The 16,024-nt window shown below is 46.6% G+C and overlaps 1 protein-coding gene across 1 annotated transcript in view; it reads left to right on the top strand.

Annotated features, from left to right (window-relative positions):
• Nucleotides 1–16,024, top strand: part of TLN2 (talin 2) — a 394,205-nt gene that overhangs the window by 306,643 nt on the left and 71,538 nt on the right. Inside the window, exons 33-39 of the mRNA XM_069483220.1 lie at nucleotides 1,512–1,605; nucleotides 3,671–3,760; nucleotides 5,629–5,751; nucleotides 7,066–7,209; nucleotides 8,715–8,876; nucleotides 14,726–14,866; nucleotides 15,299–15,480. Coding sequence (XP_069339321.1) covers nucleotides 1,512–1,605; nucleotides 3,671–3,760; nucleotides 5,629–5,751; nucleotides 7,066–7,209; nucleotides 8,715–8,876; nucleotides 14,726–14,866; nucleotides 15,299–15,480 — 936 coding nt within the window. The remainder of the gene's footprint in view (nucleotides 1–1,511; nucleotides 1,606–3,670; nucleotides 3,761–5,628; nucleotides 5,752–7,065; nucleotides 7,210–8,714; nucleotides 8,877–14,725; nucleotides 14,867–15,298; nucleotides 15,481–16,024) is intronic.

Below are 16,024 nucleotides of genomic sequence, written 5' to 3'. Positions count from 1 at the left end.
TTTCTGCTCTTTCTTTGTATTAATAGCAGCCCCTCGGGGAGTTTATCTCATCTCGCTCAGATTTTTCTTTATAAAAGGCACAGGTATTCAATTTTAAGACTTAATATAAAGCTACAGTAGTCAGGACTGTGGTATTGCCAAGAGGTTAGACACCTAGATCAATGGAACAGAGTCCAGAAGTAGACCCACACAAATGTGACCAATTGCAAAAATAATTCAGTGGAGAAAGGATAGTCTTTTCAACAAATGTGGCTGGAACAATTGGACTTCTGTATGCAAAAATTAAAAAAAAAAAAAAAAAAAAGACCCATATCCTACACCTTATTAGGAAAAAAAAAAAACTAACTCCAAATGGGCCATGACTTTCTAAATTACTTATATTATCACTTAAGACAAATTAAGCAGGGGCAGCTCAGGAGGGGTAGAACCCTTGTCGATGTAGAAAACATCTGGGCTGCCCTTATGTTCTAAGGTGAATAGAAACACAAGTAAAATCATGCAACAGTCTCTCATTTATTCCTATTAATGTTAACAAAGGAAATAGCTATGTTACAGAGTAATTTTGGAATAACTTCTAGGAACTAGTCATTCATATAGAACTTAATAGAAAGTAGAGATTTTAAAATCATAAGCACAGTTTATTTTATGTCTGCTGCATTAAAAGTTTACAGAATATTCCAAATTGCTCAGGTAGTCTTATTCTTTGTGAGCTGCTAATTAATGGTCTTAAACAGTGTTAATATGATCTCTTTGCTATTTGCAACTTCATTGTGAATTCTCTCTCAAAAATATATTAAAAGATAGTCATACTTTTTAAAGAGAACTACAATTGACCCTTGAACAATGCAGGGGTTAGGGACGCCAGTCCCCTGCACAATTGAAAATCCACGTATAACTTTTGACTCCCCCAAAACTTAACCACTAATAGCCTACTGTTGACCAGAAGGCTTACTAATAACAGTCGATTAACACATACTTTGTTATATGTATTATATACTATATTCTCATAGTGAGCTAGAGAAAAGGAAATGTTACTAAGAAAATCTTAAGGAAGAGAAATGTGTATTTACTATTCATTAAGTGGAAGTGGATCACGATAAAGTGGATCATGATAAAGGTCTTTCTGTTGAGTGGGCTGAGGAGGGGTTGGTCTTGTTATCTCAGGGGTGGCAGAGGTGGAAGGGGGAGTAGGAGAGGCAGGCACAGTCCGTGTAACCTTTATGGAAAAAAATCCACGTATAAGTGGATTGGTGTTGTTCAAACCCAGGTGGTCAACTGTATCAGGAGCCCTTAAGGGGAAATCAATCAGTAATCAGAAGCAGGGGGGAGGGATTCTCATTTTATCTTCCCTGGGTATGGTTTATTTTTGGTTGTGTAGAGCTTCTGTGGAAGAGCCTTCCTGGGGACCCCAGCCTAAATAGTGAATTAATTGTATTTCTGGTGACCCTGCAAAAGCATTGTTGGGAAATTACTGTTGATTTTAAAAAAACATTGTTTTTTTTCTTTCCCAGAGCTGTGACAGAGAGCATCAATCAACTCATCACTCTGTGCACCCAACAAGCTCCTGGCCAGAAAGAATGTGACAATGCTCTCCGGGAGCTTGAGGTAGGTCCCAGGGGAGGCTGGTGAACATTGAAGTGTGTCTGTGTGCGTCTTTCTGTCCTTACTCTATGAGGTTGGTTTCCTCTCCTCTAAAACTAAAGGTGCATTGGGTACAACCAGCCTGTATCTACTGAGATTTGGCCGTGTCAACATAATCTGCGTTGGCTAGGACTGCCTTACATCCATGTAGGCACGCTGATCTTATGTGCCTTTAAAAGTTCTCTTATCTTTCCTGGGACACTGTTGAGATCAAAGTTCCAATCCAAGTGAGAAAGAACAGAAGAAAAATTAGATTTGGTGGCATTATCACCCCTGCTTCCCCATTTCCCACCAGAATGAGATTTATTTTGTTAAAGGATTCTTTATTTCAAACAGGAAGAGGTCTGCAGTATTGAACATAGCCTGAAGATCAGCAATATCTAGCTAAAAAGTATTGGAAAATTAATCTGGGAAAATTGGGAGAGAGCTAGAGGCAAAGATAGGTGTGTTTTTGAGTCAAGATAATTTCCCCATGTGTTTTATTCTGTAACATGTAGGGGGCACATAAGAGGAAATCCAGGACTAACACTTACTACTCAGTCACGGTGGCTGTAGGACCCTTCCTAGCCCTGCACACAGTGTGGGTGCTTTTCAGTTTATATTCGTACTCGTGTTATTTGTAATTGAAAATGTATGCATTCCCATAGAATATGTGTATGGGTAAACGTAAAATCAGTGTGCCTACGTGTATGTAAAGTGGTCCTAACCCAATGCAGATTATATTGAAACAGCTAAATCTCAACAGATCCGGGCTGGTTGTACCCAACGTGCCTTTAAGTTTTCTGGGTGAGTAGCATGGTGGGAATACCCATTGTGGCATCTGAAACACTTGATTGAGGCCCTGGTGATGGCTCTAGGCCACTGTGCACAGCCAGAGGTGAGAGGGGGCCAGAGGACCACAGCATTCTGAAAGCAGTCGAGAGTGTTTGCTACATTGGCTGAATGACTGCCCTACTCTGCTCTGTTCATATTTGCAAATATAAATATGTGGGCTTTTGCTCTAAACGAGCTCTGTTGGCCTAGGTGCCCATACTCTGCCCATTAATGGTATCCTTGGTTGCCAAAATGACTATTTCAGGATTGCTGTTACTAGAACCATTTTGATCCAAGGAGTAGGAGGAGGTTCTTCGGTGCAGTGAGCTCACTCTTTATGCTGCCCTCTTTCCCTCCTGTCTTTAACTGAACAGCTCAGCAGTTCCCAATATTGACTGTACCTCCTCCCCACAACTCAAATGACTACGTCTTTTTGTTGGCTGTGCCCCAAAGGCTGCTGGGCCCTAATGCTCGATGGGGAGGAGGTTGAATGGCTGCTTCCCCAGGCTTTCCGCCTCTGGAAAAGCGGTGAGCACAAGTGTTGATCAAAGGTCATTACAACATGAAAGCTAGTGATGATTTTCAATGGCTTGGAGACAAAGGCAAGAAATAAGAGGCCCCATAACCCATTTATTTCCTTGATGGGGACCTAAACAGGAGTAAATATGTTCTATACTTTTCAAATTAAAAATAAATGAACCATCCCAGTGGACAGTTTTAGGGAATTACCTTCTTTCATGCCTTTCTATTAAAAGTTCCAGAATTAGAAAAACTGGGGGTTCTTGCTAGTCATGAAGAAATGAATGAATAAATTCTTTGAAGTTTAAACTCCTTAGGATTAGCAGAGAAATTTTGCTAGTGGACTATGAGTGTGTTGCCTTGCGTTAACATTCAAATTTCTTTTTTAAAACATCTTACTCCTCTGTGGATATCATGCTTCTCCTCCTTCGCAATGGAAAACAAGAGATTCTCACCTCTGGCAAAGCTACCCTGAGACACACACCTCCCCCTGCCCCTGCCCCCGCCCCCATCAGTGTTGTGTTACAAGCAGGAGGTCTGTGGTCATGATACTAGGATCTAAATTCTTCTCAAGAACCAGAGTAAATGAGGGATCATGACCAGAATCTCGTATAGAGAGGGGACGTCGATAGTATCTTGTGTTGAATTTCTCTTGTTCTATGACGCCTGCCTTTTAAGTTGTGTTCTCCTTCTGTAGACTGTCAAGGGCATGTTGGACAATCCTAATGAGCCTGTGAGTGACCTCTCGTACTTTGACTGCATCGAGAGTGTGATGGAAAACTCCAAGGTAAGCCTGTCGTGCTGTGATTCAGAGGTTCGCGGTGCTCCCGGTGTGGGGAGGAGTGGAAACATGCTCTGTGAATATCTGCCTGTGTCTGTAGGGCTGCGCCCTTTGCCCGGGTGCTTCTCAAACTTGCGGGTGCATCAGAGTCACCTGGAAGGCTTGTTAACCACGGACTGCAGAGCCACCCTCGGGTTTCTGATTCTATAGGTCTGAGACGAGGCTGAGGGTCTGCGTTTCTGACAAGCTCCGAGGGCCTGCCCTGTGGCCCAGGAACCGTACTTTGAGAACCACTGCTTGTATCTTATCCCAGATGGGTCTTAATGTGAATCAAATCATGTCTTTTCTACCCCTGGGGCTGAACTGATGTGGGAAGTCCTTCAGTGACCTTGGATTATATGGGGTCCTCTTGTGTGTTCTCTTTGCCAGCTGTCCCTAGCATGTATTCTCAAGGGGAATGAAAATTGTTTTGTTTTGTTTTTTGACAGGGGGTGGGGTTTTGAAAAAAATCTAAGATAATGCAATGGCTTGTGCCTTACCTCCCCCGTCTTAACCCTGCTCAACAAAGTCTTATTCCTTCGTATTTAATTTGATGGGGGTGACGATTAGAGAAAAAAGTCTTCTTAGTGGAAAAATAATGGAAAAAAAAAAAAAAAGCTGTTGAAACTCTGATCTGGGGTCATTGTACCAGTGTTTTATGAGGATACCTCAAAATCGGAAGGTGAAAATGAAATGCAAGGGAGGTGAATGGATGCCCCTAGAGCACAGCTGCACAGCTGAGTGTTGTTTCCATCACTTTTAGATTGGCTTTGGGGGAACATCTGTATTGGTGATGTCAGAATGGCTCGGTTCATGTTGGGCTAAGACCAGAATTTCCTCTGTCTAGCATTGTGTACGGAATTTTACAGATGCTCTAAAGGGAAGACGCATACTATGTTTTACGTACTCGGATTAAAGAGGAATATGGGATTAGGAGGAAGGGGGACATATTGTACATAAAAATCCCCTCTAACTTCTTTGCTTTGCAAGTCCTTATATAAACTGGATTATTTTGTATAGCTAAGAAATTTTAGAGCATTTATTTCATTTCCCCACCCATGATGGCTTGTAGACCAATACAGAACTTTGCCTTGGTTCTAGACTTGGCAATGCCATAGTCTCTCCAAAGGGTTGAACATTCTTCAGTGTCCTGATCTGTGACCCTGGAAGGCATGAGCAGCCCTCCTGGTACCTAATGAGGTCCCTATAAGACAGAACACCAGATTTGCAACAGGCACCCTGTGCCCATGTGACCTTCTGTGTGACTTTGACCTCTCTAGGTTGAATTCTAAAGTCCCTTTCAGCTGTTACTATAAGATCTCTGAAGAAAGAACACACCAGTGATTTTCAAAATAAGGCAAAATACTTAAAGTATTTAGGAAACGTACTTAACAAAGATATGTTTAAATTTTACTGTCAATAAGTAAACAAATGATATCTGGAAGGTACGTCTTTTGCTTTCTGTGTATGACTTCACTTACGGCTCAGTGGATGTGGTCTTTATATTCTAAGAACTAATAGTTCTCAGTTCAGACCATTCACCCATGGGATGCCTTATATATACTCTATACTTTATTGTCTGTGTGTATGAACTATATCTTCTTGGGAGGTATAGATAACTTTGAGGTGAAAGGCTCATACTTTCATTATTCATTTCTCTTTGGGACCAGAAATGGTATAATTCTCTTAAATCTCTTCTTAATGCAAATAAAGAGAAAATAGTAAATATTGTAAATTAAGTGTCCTTGAGTGTTAAAGTTGGAAGCGTAGCCTCCTTTACCCCTTGTTTTGAAGCAATGCTGGGTAGAAAATACTGCTGGCTGTTTGTTTTTTAGGTTCTGGGTGAGTCAATGGCAGGGATTTCACAGAATGCCAAGACCGGGGACCTCCCTGCCTTTGGGGAATGCGTGGGAATTGCGTCCAAGGCTCTCTGTGGGCTGACAGAGGCCGCGGCTCAGGTAAGGGGCTTGTGCCCTGTGCCAGATCCCTCTGGGAGGCATGGGGCACGGGGCAGGGGGCAGCTCCAGCTTCACCTCTTTCTCTGAGCACCACCCCAGAAACCATTGAAAAGGCAGTGGCTCCTGTGCTGGCTGGGGCATTCAGACAGAATATCAGCCAGGTACCCACCCCAGGATCAGAGCAGCTGGGGCCAGGCGAGGGACGACAGTGATAAGCGTTGAATACTGCAGACCCAGCACACAGGCTCAGAGGCCAACCTTTTGTTGTTGTTGTTATTTTTGAGGTTATTATTATAGGTGAGTTGTTTTGGGTAGGAAAAATAAGCACTAAATCATTTACATTTTCTGGGGCTTTAGAATTGCAAAAAGGTTAGTCATGCTCATTTAGGATCAGAGAAAGAGAAAATTGGACACCATCATGCAGAGACATGATCTGGCATGTTCCTTGCCCTTCTTTGACTAGCCTGTGCATTTTTAATGCACACATCAGCGTTTACCTTGAAGGATTTGTCATTTGACAATTTCCTTGAATGTAGAAGATTTTACTGAACCAAAGAGAAACATTCCTAGTTTGGGGGATGAAATTCTCTACCCTTATCCTTCCCTCACATCCCAGGGGAAATGAGCAGAATTCCTGCTCACAGATTTGTTTTCTCCCTGTCATTTGGCTGACACATCCAAAGGGAAGCCAAAGAGAAGACCTTCTCTTATAGCCACTTGTCCTCTTGGGAACCAAATGCTGTCTTTTTTTGTTGTTGTTTTCTGGGCCATCTTACTGAATTACCGAGGGAAGACTCTTTCTGCTGTTGGAGATACTGACCTGCACAATAAGGACACAGTGAGCTCTGAGATGACAGACCCTCAGGGAGGGCAGGCTCCAGAGCCGGCTGACCCAGCAGTTCCTCACCGTCAGTTTGCACCCGCTGTTTTCTGCCCTTCCTGTCTGCCAGCCGGAGAGTCAGCTTCATGCTGAGGCTGGGCAGCCTCATGGACATAAGGTGGCTGCCAGAGCCACCAGGGCTGCGTCTATCCTTGTCCAAGCCCCAAAGAAGAACTTCTTGAGGCTCTCTTAAGAACAAGGAGACTTTGTTCCTGAAGCCTGCAGCAAACTCCTGCTGGCACATCAAGCTGGCAGAAGCCTGTCTACCGATACACCCTCGTTGGCGAGAGGGATGAGATTTTCCCTGACCAGCTTGCACGAAGGAGTGCCTGAGCATAACTGCTGTGCATGTACAGTGGGGACAGTCGTCCCCCGCAGACAGGCTCGTCGAGGAGCGTGGAGCCTGAGCTATGGTTTTTCTCCTCCTTTTCCAGGCTGCATACCTGGTCGGCATCTCTGATCCAAACAGCCAGGCAGGCCACCAGGGCCTAGTGGACCCCATCCAGTTTGCCAGGGCTAACCAGGCCATCCAGATGGCGTGCCAGAACCTGGTGGACCCTGGAAGCAGCCCGTCACAGGTAACCATGGGGAAGGATGTGAGGTTTGCGAGTCCTTAAGCTCTTCTGGGTGGGTTGTGGGAGAGCGTGAGAAATTGGAAAAGAATCCTGTTCTTTCAGAGCTCACAAAATGCAGCACTGTGAATAATGACTGGGTGGGGAGATATTGCAAAAAAGAGTGAAAGTGGACACTTTTAGGTGCTTTGAAATGGGGTGCTGAAAGGCAATGGGAGTGAAGTAATCAGTGAGATGTATGAGGAGGCTTCATTCAGTTTGGGGGGCGCACATTGAAGGCTTGTCTGTGCTCGGCACTAAGGGGTCAACACAAGTGAGACCTGATCTTTCACTCCCTTGGCTCTTAGACTGTTGGGCAAAGTTTGGCAAATGTAGTGATCAGGGTCTGATGACAATGCCAGGGATATACCAAGGGAGGTGCCGTGAATTCTCTGAGGGAGCTGTCAGGGAGGACGACACTGAGCCAGGCCTCAAAGTCGAATTAGAATCTGCAGCACAGAAAGGAGCCAGAGAGACATTTGAAGAATGGACAATACATGTGACATTTTATGACCCTTCTCATACCCAAGTAGCATGGGGTCCTGGTCACTTATGAAAGCAGTGTGTACCGAAAGGAGGAGGAGTGGCTGACATGGCATAGCAGAGGCAGTCTTGTGAGTGACACGTCCGGTGTGACCCCTGGGACCTAAAGCAGGCGTGAGAGCTGGTGTGTCAGTGTACCTGAGATTCCTTACCTGTCCAACAAGGCCAAAGGGGTGTTACCAACATCCTCAAAGCAGAGCAGGTGGATTCAGGAGAGCGAATGAGTTGAAGGCGGAGGGTGGAGCCTGTGGACACTCCCAAGCCGGACCCCTCAGTAAGGTGCCAACAGCCCACCGGTGGATGAGAGGGAGCTGTTGCACCCTGATGTTCGCTTTACTCATCGAGACCTGGACTCCCCAATATGGCGGCCACCCACTACATATGGCTGTTAAGCACTTGACATGTAGCTAGTCCAAATTGTGATGGGCTGTAAGGAAATGTAAAAAACACACTGGATTTCAAAGACTTGGTATGAAAAAAGGATTATAAAATCTCATTAATAGTATTTTTAAATTGATTATATGATGAAATATTTTGGATATACTGAATTAAATGAAATATGTAATTTCTCTTGTTTATTGAGTTATCTTAATGTGACTACCAGACAATTTGAAATTGCCTATGTCTAGACCAAGGTCTGACCTCCTGTTTAGGGGTTCCCGGGGCTGGTTGACTGCATCCCCTTGAAGACTCCTGGGGGCCCAGCTCATTCCCACCACCACATCAGCACCTCCTTTCCTTTTCTTTAATTCTCTCTTGCTCGGTATTTCTTGCTCTCTCCTTTCTTGGAATGACTTTGGGGGTAGCAGAGCTAGACACACGTTACCCAGGCTCTGGATGTGTGAGTTGAAGAATCCAGGGCTGGGGACAGGGTGGACCCCTGCACACTGAAGCGTAGGGCGCCCCCAACCTGGCTCCGTGTCTTGTAGGTCCTGTCAGCTGCCACCATCGTCGCCAAGCACACCTCAGCCTTGTGCAACGCCTGCCGCATCGCCTCATCCAAGACAGCCAACCCGGTGGCCAAGAGGCACTTTGTCCAGTCGGCCAAGGAAGTCGCCAACAGCACCGCCAACCTGGTGAAGACCATCAAGGTAGGTCTGGACTGCGGGCCTTGGTAATCCCTGGAGCTCCTCTTGCCACGGGGAAAGAGGGACAGCATTTAAGCTCTGCTATCCCAAGGCTTCTGTCTGGTAAAGTTTAACTTCTAATTTACTCTCTTGATATATGTCACCGAAGGGGGGGTCCCTTAATGATTGAGACGTTCATCATGTAAAAACAACAGCCTTAGTCTGTACTAACCTTCTAGATGGTAGGGAGAGGGGCCTCCCCAGATTCTGTACATGAGGAGCTTAGGGACAGAAATCCAGTTGGAAGGGATTGGTTATGGGGCCTCTCTTGGCACTATGCTTGGGTAGCAAACATGCTGTTTTTGCTTAAACTGTATGTTTCTGTGGGGTGGTTTTGAGTGGGCTGGTAGAGGGTTCTGCCAATTGTTGTTGGATATATCTGGACCAAGAGAGTAGGTGGAGAGAGAAGGGAGTGGGAAATTATAAAAAAAAGTCACTTTAATGTCTCCTGTGATATTCTGTTTATAGCTATTTAAAATTTTTAAATGGAATGGGAGAGTCAGCTTTTTAAAATAGAGCATTCTGTGTTCATAAGACATTCATCTTTGCATTAAAGTCCGTGGGCATAGGTGGAGCAGGGCTCACTTGCAACGGAGGGAATTGAAGTAGCCGGGCTGTCACACTTGTAGGTGAGTGCTGAGGCCACCAACACCGTCTGCCGTCAGCTGGGACCCAGCAGGCAGCAGGCAGCTGACCTTGTGGGAAAACAGCCACAGCCTGGACAACAGACCACAGGCAGAACCCCAGCAGCATCCCCCTCCCTCCAATCCCCGGCCTTCAAAGGACCATTGTCACGGGAGGCAAGACACCAGTTCTGCACAAACACACTGAAGGGAAGAGCATCGGAAGTGTTAACGCTTTTTATTTAAAGGTTTTCAGGTTCGTTCAGGTAGGAGGATTTGCTTTGCTGCTGGGACAAGTCCTACAGTAACAGGATGTTTCCCAGTTCTGTCCAGAGGATGGGACTCTGCACATGTCGTCTTCCTTTCACCACAGTCTACAGGGTGAGCCAAGAGGAGGCAAAAGCAGAGAACATCAGCCCAGCAGCAGTTGGAAGCTGGCTGAGAGCATGGGGCACTTAACCCCAGTCAGCAATTTCTTAGCTGTTTAAACAAAGAATCTATTAAAAAATGAACAAACAGGGGAAAAAAACCCTGTCTGTTTGAAGGCAATAATAAGCTAGGTTGAAAATGAATAAGTAAATCACAGCCAGTTCCCATATGCCCCGTGATCCTAGGGGCAGCTCACCTCAGTTGCCGTCATTGTTCGTGGCATTAGCAATTAATAAAGCCTGCACTTTTAAACGTTTATGCTCTGTATATATTACTCATTCAGTCCACACAAACACCCTGTGCTTATCCCCATTCTCCAGATGGGAAACTGAGGCACAAAGAGGTTAAGCAACTTTCCCAAGGTAACGCAGCCAGTAAGTGGTGGGTCAGAATTCAAACCCAGGCCCTGGAGCCGCTGCGCTCAGCGCTGGTGTGTTTTGTTCAACTCTGGGATGGAGGAGACTAATCCTTCTCTGCAGCCTGGGAAGAAAGACCTTGCTGTGTCTGCAGGGCTTGTGTGTAAGGGTGGGGGAGGTGGGGATGGAAAGAGCAATATAGTTGACAGCAGTGACATCATTGTTGGTTGCTGCATAATTAGCTTATCTCAGTTAAAGTCAATCCTCGTCTGATCCTTAGAAAACAGATTATAGTTAGATGGCCCAAGAGGGGAAAAAAAGGAAAGAACTCTCTATTCTATAGAAATTCCTGGAGCCCTTTCTTTTTCTGCCTCCTCCTTGGTTTTCAATCCTGACCTATCTCTCTATAAAGCATCTCTGTTAAGATCTCATGTTCTTTTCAGATTCTCCTCACAGTGTCAAACCCTCTCTGCAATTCCCTGCGGCAAATGAGCTCTTGTGATGGCCTAAAAGATAGGCAGAAACATCAGAGGAGCAATGTGGAGCGGGGGTGGGTGGGGGGATGTAATATGGAGGAGATAAAGGCCTCTGTCTCCGGGAGCACCCTGGGAACCAGGAGCCAGGGCAAGATGAACAGAAATGAACATTTTGCCCCTCCACGTTCTGTTTTTCAATTCCCAGTGTGTGGCAGAGTTTGCCGGGAGCCATGAGCTGTGTTTTTAATTTACTAACAGGAAGATGGTAAAGGTCATTTCACTGTAACACGTGGTACTAGACACTGAATAGATTTCCTGTTTGAAGGGAGAGTTAAGTAGTCTGTCAAACAGAAAGACAAATGAATATTTAATTATTTAAGACAGCTGCCCTCATGGTTGCATTTTGCTCTAAATTTTATGCTTCTTAGTGCTGTTTTGTTTTTCGTTTAACCATGAGGATGTGCCCAAGCCTAAATCCCAGCGGCCACACCCTTGCAGTCCAAAGAAGGTGGCCTGTCAGCACCCGTAGAGAGTGTGTGCATCCCGGGATCTTAGATCTCCGCTGGTGGCATTCTTTAAGATCCCAAAGCACGGCTGTGCAAGAGTCCATTTCTGCATCCATACTGCCTGCCAGGCGCTGCTCGGAGTGCCGGGCGGGGTAGAAGGACCCCCGCCCCTAACCCCGGCTGCCGGCACCACTGCCTGCTTTTCCCTCTTCACCCAGCTCGTTACCTAGTCTTGAATCAGATGTGTGGAATGGAATGTTATTTTAAATGTGCAGCCACTCAGGTTTGGGTGCCAAGTAGAAATTATGCAACAGCAGCATTTGTTTTTCTGAGAAGTTGAAGTTTGGCCTTGCCCCTCGCGGCAGAGTTAAAGCTCAGGGTTTTGCAATTAAGCACTTCCAGTGTGTACCACAGACACCCTATCCAGCTCTCTTTAATCGAGTTTGACTTGGCTGTAAGTATGTTTTCTTGGTCATCCTTATGTTTGGGTTGGTGAAGTGGTTTCTTCAGAAGGAAAAGGAAAAAGAGTCTTGGGCTTCTTACTTACCTTAATCGTGTCGCCTTTGTCTAAGGTCGGTGGGAGAAAAAGGAGCCCGGGAGTCTTGGGTTCTGGTTTGAGGCATGCCAGGAAGTAGCAAGGCAACTTTGGCTCATGTCACTTTCTGGGTGCTGGTTTTATTGTCTGGAAAATTGGGGGTTTAGGATTGAATTGCCTTTAGGGTCCCTTCTAACCCCCCAGGCCCCTGAATCTTTAATTTTGTGCATACACAGAAATGGTTTCTCCCAGATCTCTGGGAGATTTTGATAAAGGAGAACACTCGGAGAAGCTGGCCAGGGATTGGGAGTGCCCTGTCTTGAGAGGGTGTAGACCGGTGGCTAAATAAGTCTACCCTCCCATCATTACGGCTGGTGTCCTAGAACTTACGTGGCACAGAAACCCTCCTGCCTGCCTGAAATCCCACCACTGGGCAGCTTGGAGTATTTAGTTGCCTTGAGTGGCTCAGCTGTTCCCAGAGGAAGCAGAGTTCAGAAGTGAAACTGTACCTGCACAAACCATGCTTCCTGATGCCAAACACCTTTTTTGGAAGAAATTACTTTTCCTTTTTGAGAATGGAAAAAAGTGGTTGATGGAGTTTGCCACTCCAGTCCTTGTTATTCAAGGCCCTGTCCTGTGAATGGCAGTGGGCTACGTGATATCTGATTTTCCGGCCTGTGCTCAAAAAAAAAAAAAAAAAGCCTTTCTTCATCCTAAGGGTGCAGCACGTGGGTGAAACTGCACCATCAGAAAGCCGTTCCTGGAGGTTTACCTGGAGTAGTCATCTTTTCAGTTTCAATATGTTCACCTGAGGGCTGCTCAGATGCCCTTTTTCCTAAGACTGAGAGGTGGAGAGGTAGGTAAGAAGCAGGAAAGGTGAGCAGACCGAGAAGGCTCAGCGTCTCCCATTGAGCTCGAAGCCCCGTCTGCCCAGCCAGAGGGGTCTGATTGGCAGAGGCCACACGGCTGGTGGGGCTGGGGCCGAATTCCTTGCACTCCAAAGTCCACTCTTAAAAGCAGCTTGCTCTGCTTGTTTGCCTGTGCTGGGGCCACTTGTGTGAGGCTCCTACAAGGTGGCGCCCACCCCACCTCCCACTGGGGTTCCCAAATCGCCCTGAAGTCCAGTAGATCCGCCCTCCAGCAGTCAGCAATGCTAACTAATGGTGCAACAAGACCGAGTGCCAAGACAGCTCACTTCTCGATTGCCAGCGGTATAAATCAGCATTTCCCAAGCGCGTTAAGTGGCAGTTAGAAACGAGGCCGTGTGTGTGAGCAAGAAGTAGCGGCATGCGGGTTTCCCTTGGACCTGGGAGAACGACAGGATGGAGAGGTGAGGGCAGGGTCAGTGCCTGTCTGGTGGGGGAAGGGCACGTGCCAAGGCGAGCCAGGCACTATATTAGTGAGAAAATTAGCCAGGCCTGTGGGAATTCCTCTGAAAATATTAGCATTGTGGATGTGTAATTATTGTCCCAGGCTGCCAAGGCTTGATTGGTATGTAGTTGTTATTCAGAAATTGCCTTCAAACCCACGGTGCCTGCCGCCTCTTGCCTTCCTGAAAAACAGAAATGCTCCCGTCTCAGATGTGGTTTGTTTTGTAATGCCAGGGCCCCTGTGTTTTTTGTTTTTTTTCTTAATTATCTAAATTGGCTTTATATATTGCTCATAAAGGTTAAATTAAAAGTTTAATTGATCATTTAACAAGGAAATTTACATTCTTCTGCAAACATAACTGCGTTCTCAAATGTCCCTGCCCCGGGGAGGCAGGGGTATGGCCACTGGGTCTCAGGCTGTGGGTTCCACCAGTCCTGTTCTTGAGGAGGTGCCGTCCAGGGTGGGGGGACTTCGAATCCAAGTGTTAACCCTTGGTGAGGCAGCCTGGCCTGGGTCACAGGCCACATTCCCATATTCTTATCCACCCAGGCCATTAATCAGCAATGGGACTGATCATTCAATGCCATTGTGTTACTTGCTGCTAACTTTTTAAAAATTAGGAAGCATAAGATGGATAGAGAAAAAACACACATCATGGGTAGAGCGAGCTCAGTGAATTCTCTGAAGCTGCACACGCCTAGGTAGCTACAGCCAGATCGAGAAACAGAAGGACATCAGCACCCAGAACCACCCCCGCAAACCCTACCCCACCCCCACCCCGCCTCACCTGCTCTGGGCAGTACCCTAGCTTCTGACACCCTAGGTTAGTGCCTCCTGGCTTTGTACTTTGCACAAATGGAATTGCACCGTGGTACCCTTTTTCTGTCTGGCCTCTTTAATTAAATATGCATTACGTTTGTGAGATTCGTCCATCCGGTTGGAGGTCGTTCTAGTGCTAGCCTGTTCCTTCCCGTTGGATGCCATTGTGTTCGTTCCTAACGGCATTGTGCCAGCTCTGCCTCCATCAGTCAGCCAGGAACACCCAGGTGAGACTTAGAAAAAGTTACGAGTGCTGCACAATTTAAAGTATTTTTATCTTCTGGGAGGGAATAGACTTAATCCCGGTGAAAACAGAGAAGAGGAACGCGGGAATTATAGTCTCAAAAGCGAGGAATAAAGTGGTTCAGCTTCCAGGCCTGGCGCAGTGGCTCTCGGGGAGCGAGGAGCAGGGCACGGTTGGAACCTGTGTCTCTGCTCCGTGCGCGTGGGCAGTTGACTGGCTGTGAGGTCAGCTGTCCCGTGAGCTACACGTTCAGCCTCACTTCCGATGATTGCTAACTGCGCCCTCTGCTTGGTAGCAGGGGTCCCTCCAGTCAGTTCGTCCTTGTTGTGTAAGAAGCCACCAAACATTTCCAGCATTGCCATCGAGCCGCCGCCTCTCACCAGGCATTGTGCGGTGGTGCGGGAATGATTTGTGCTGCTCGGTGGGGTAAGAGCTCCGTGTTCTCTCCCACCAGGCCCTGGATGGGGACTTCTCTGAAGACAACCGCAACAAGTGTCGCATCGCCACCGCGCCCCTGATCGAAGCTGTGGAGAACCTCACGGCGTTCGCGTCAAACCCTGAGTTTGTCAGCATTCCCGCCCAGATCAGCTCCGAGGTGGGGAGATTTTGCGGCAGAGATAATACTGGGGTCTCTGGCACTGAATGAGTGTGAATAGTTCAAACTCCAAAATGCCAATACATAGGGTGCTGTTGCTGTGCTGGATGACGTTACATGCACTGAGTTAATGAAATTCAGTGACTACACAGTTCTCGAGAGATACTATCTTAGCCTTATATGTGGAGGACAATCTGTTTGCATAGGTTTGGGGCTGATTCTTTCTTGGGCTGAAAACATGCAATTTAAGGAGCAGACATGGACTCAGTTTCCCACTAGATCCTGTGTGAGCCAATCTCCCTCGTTCCCCGCCCTCTGTCTCCTTCCAAGGGGCTGAGGTGGTGACGTGGTAAAGAACAGGACCTCCCAGGGCCCGCCTTGTTCACTGCCATCGCGCACCCTGACCTTGATGCCTCTGCTGCTTGGTCTCAGGGCTCTCAGGCGCAGGAACCCATCCTGGTCTCGGCCAAGACTATGCTGGAGAGCTCGTCATACCTCATTCGCACTGCACGCTCTCTGGCCATCAACCCCAAAGACCCGCCCACCTGGTCCGTGCTGGCTGGACATTCCCACACGGTGTCCGACTCCATCAAGGGTCTCATCACGTCTATCAGGTCAGTTTCCCACCCAGAGCTGGTAGCAGCCTGTATCTGAACAGGGCAGGAGGGGGATCAGCCCACCAGGCTTTTTACCTAATAGTAATATTGTTGATCTTTTTCATCTGTTTGTTTATCTCTTCAGGACCAGTATCACCTGTCACAACGATAATAGCTAACTTAAGCAATTACTGTATGCCAGACATTGTTATAAGCATTTTACCTGTATTACCTTATTTGATCAACTGTCTTGTAAGGTAGATACTGTCATTGCTTCCATCGCACTGATGAAAAAATGTAGGCAGAAAGGATTTAGGTAACATTCCCAAGGTCACTGCCAGGCGCAGTGGCTCTAGTCCCAGTCCTTCTGATCCCTGTTCTTCATTATCTATACCTAGGAGCTTAGGCAGAGAGCACCATCGTTTATTTGGCAGGATTTGGGATGACCTTTAGTTTGCTAATAAGAAATAATATTCTAGGGCCCACAGTAACTCTGGGCGTCTCTGATCTCCTTAGTGATAGTAGGAGCCTGAAAAAACTTCCCCTGAGTAGATACAACATT

The sequence above is a fragment of the Eulemur rufifrons genome, chromosome 2, assembly GCF_041146395.1.
Source record: "Eulemur rufifrons isolate Redbay chromosome 2, OSU_ERuf_1, whole genome shotgun sequence".
NCBI classification, from domain to species: Eukaryota; Metazoa; Chordata; class Mammalia; order Primates; family Lemuridae; genus Eulemur; species Eulemur rufifrons.
The sequence above is the reverse complement of the archived record's forward strand: the minus strand, read 5'-3'. Positions and strand labels throughout refer to the sequence as shown.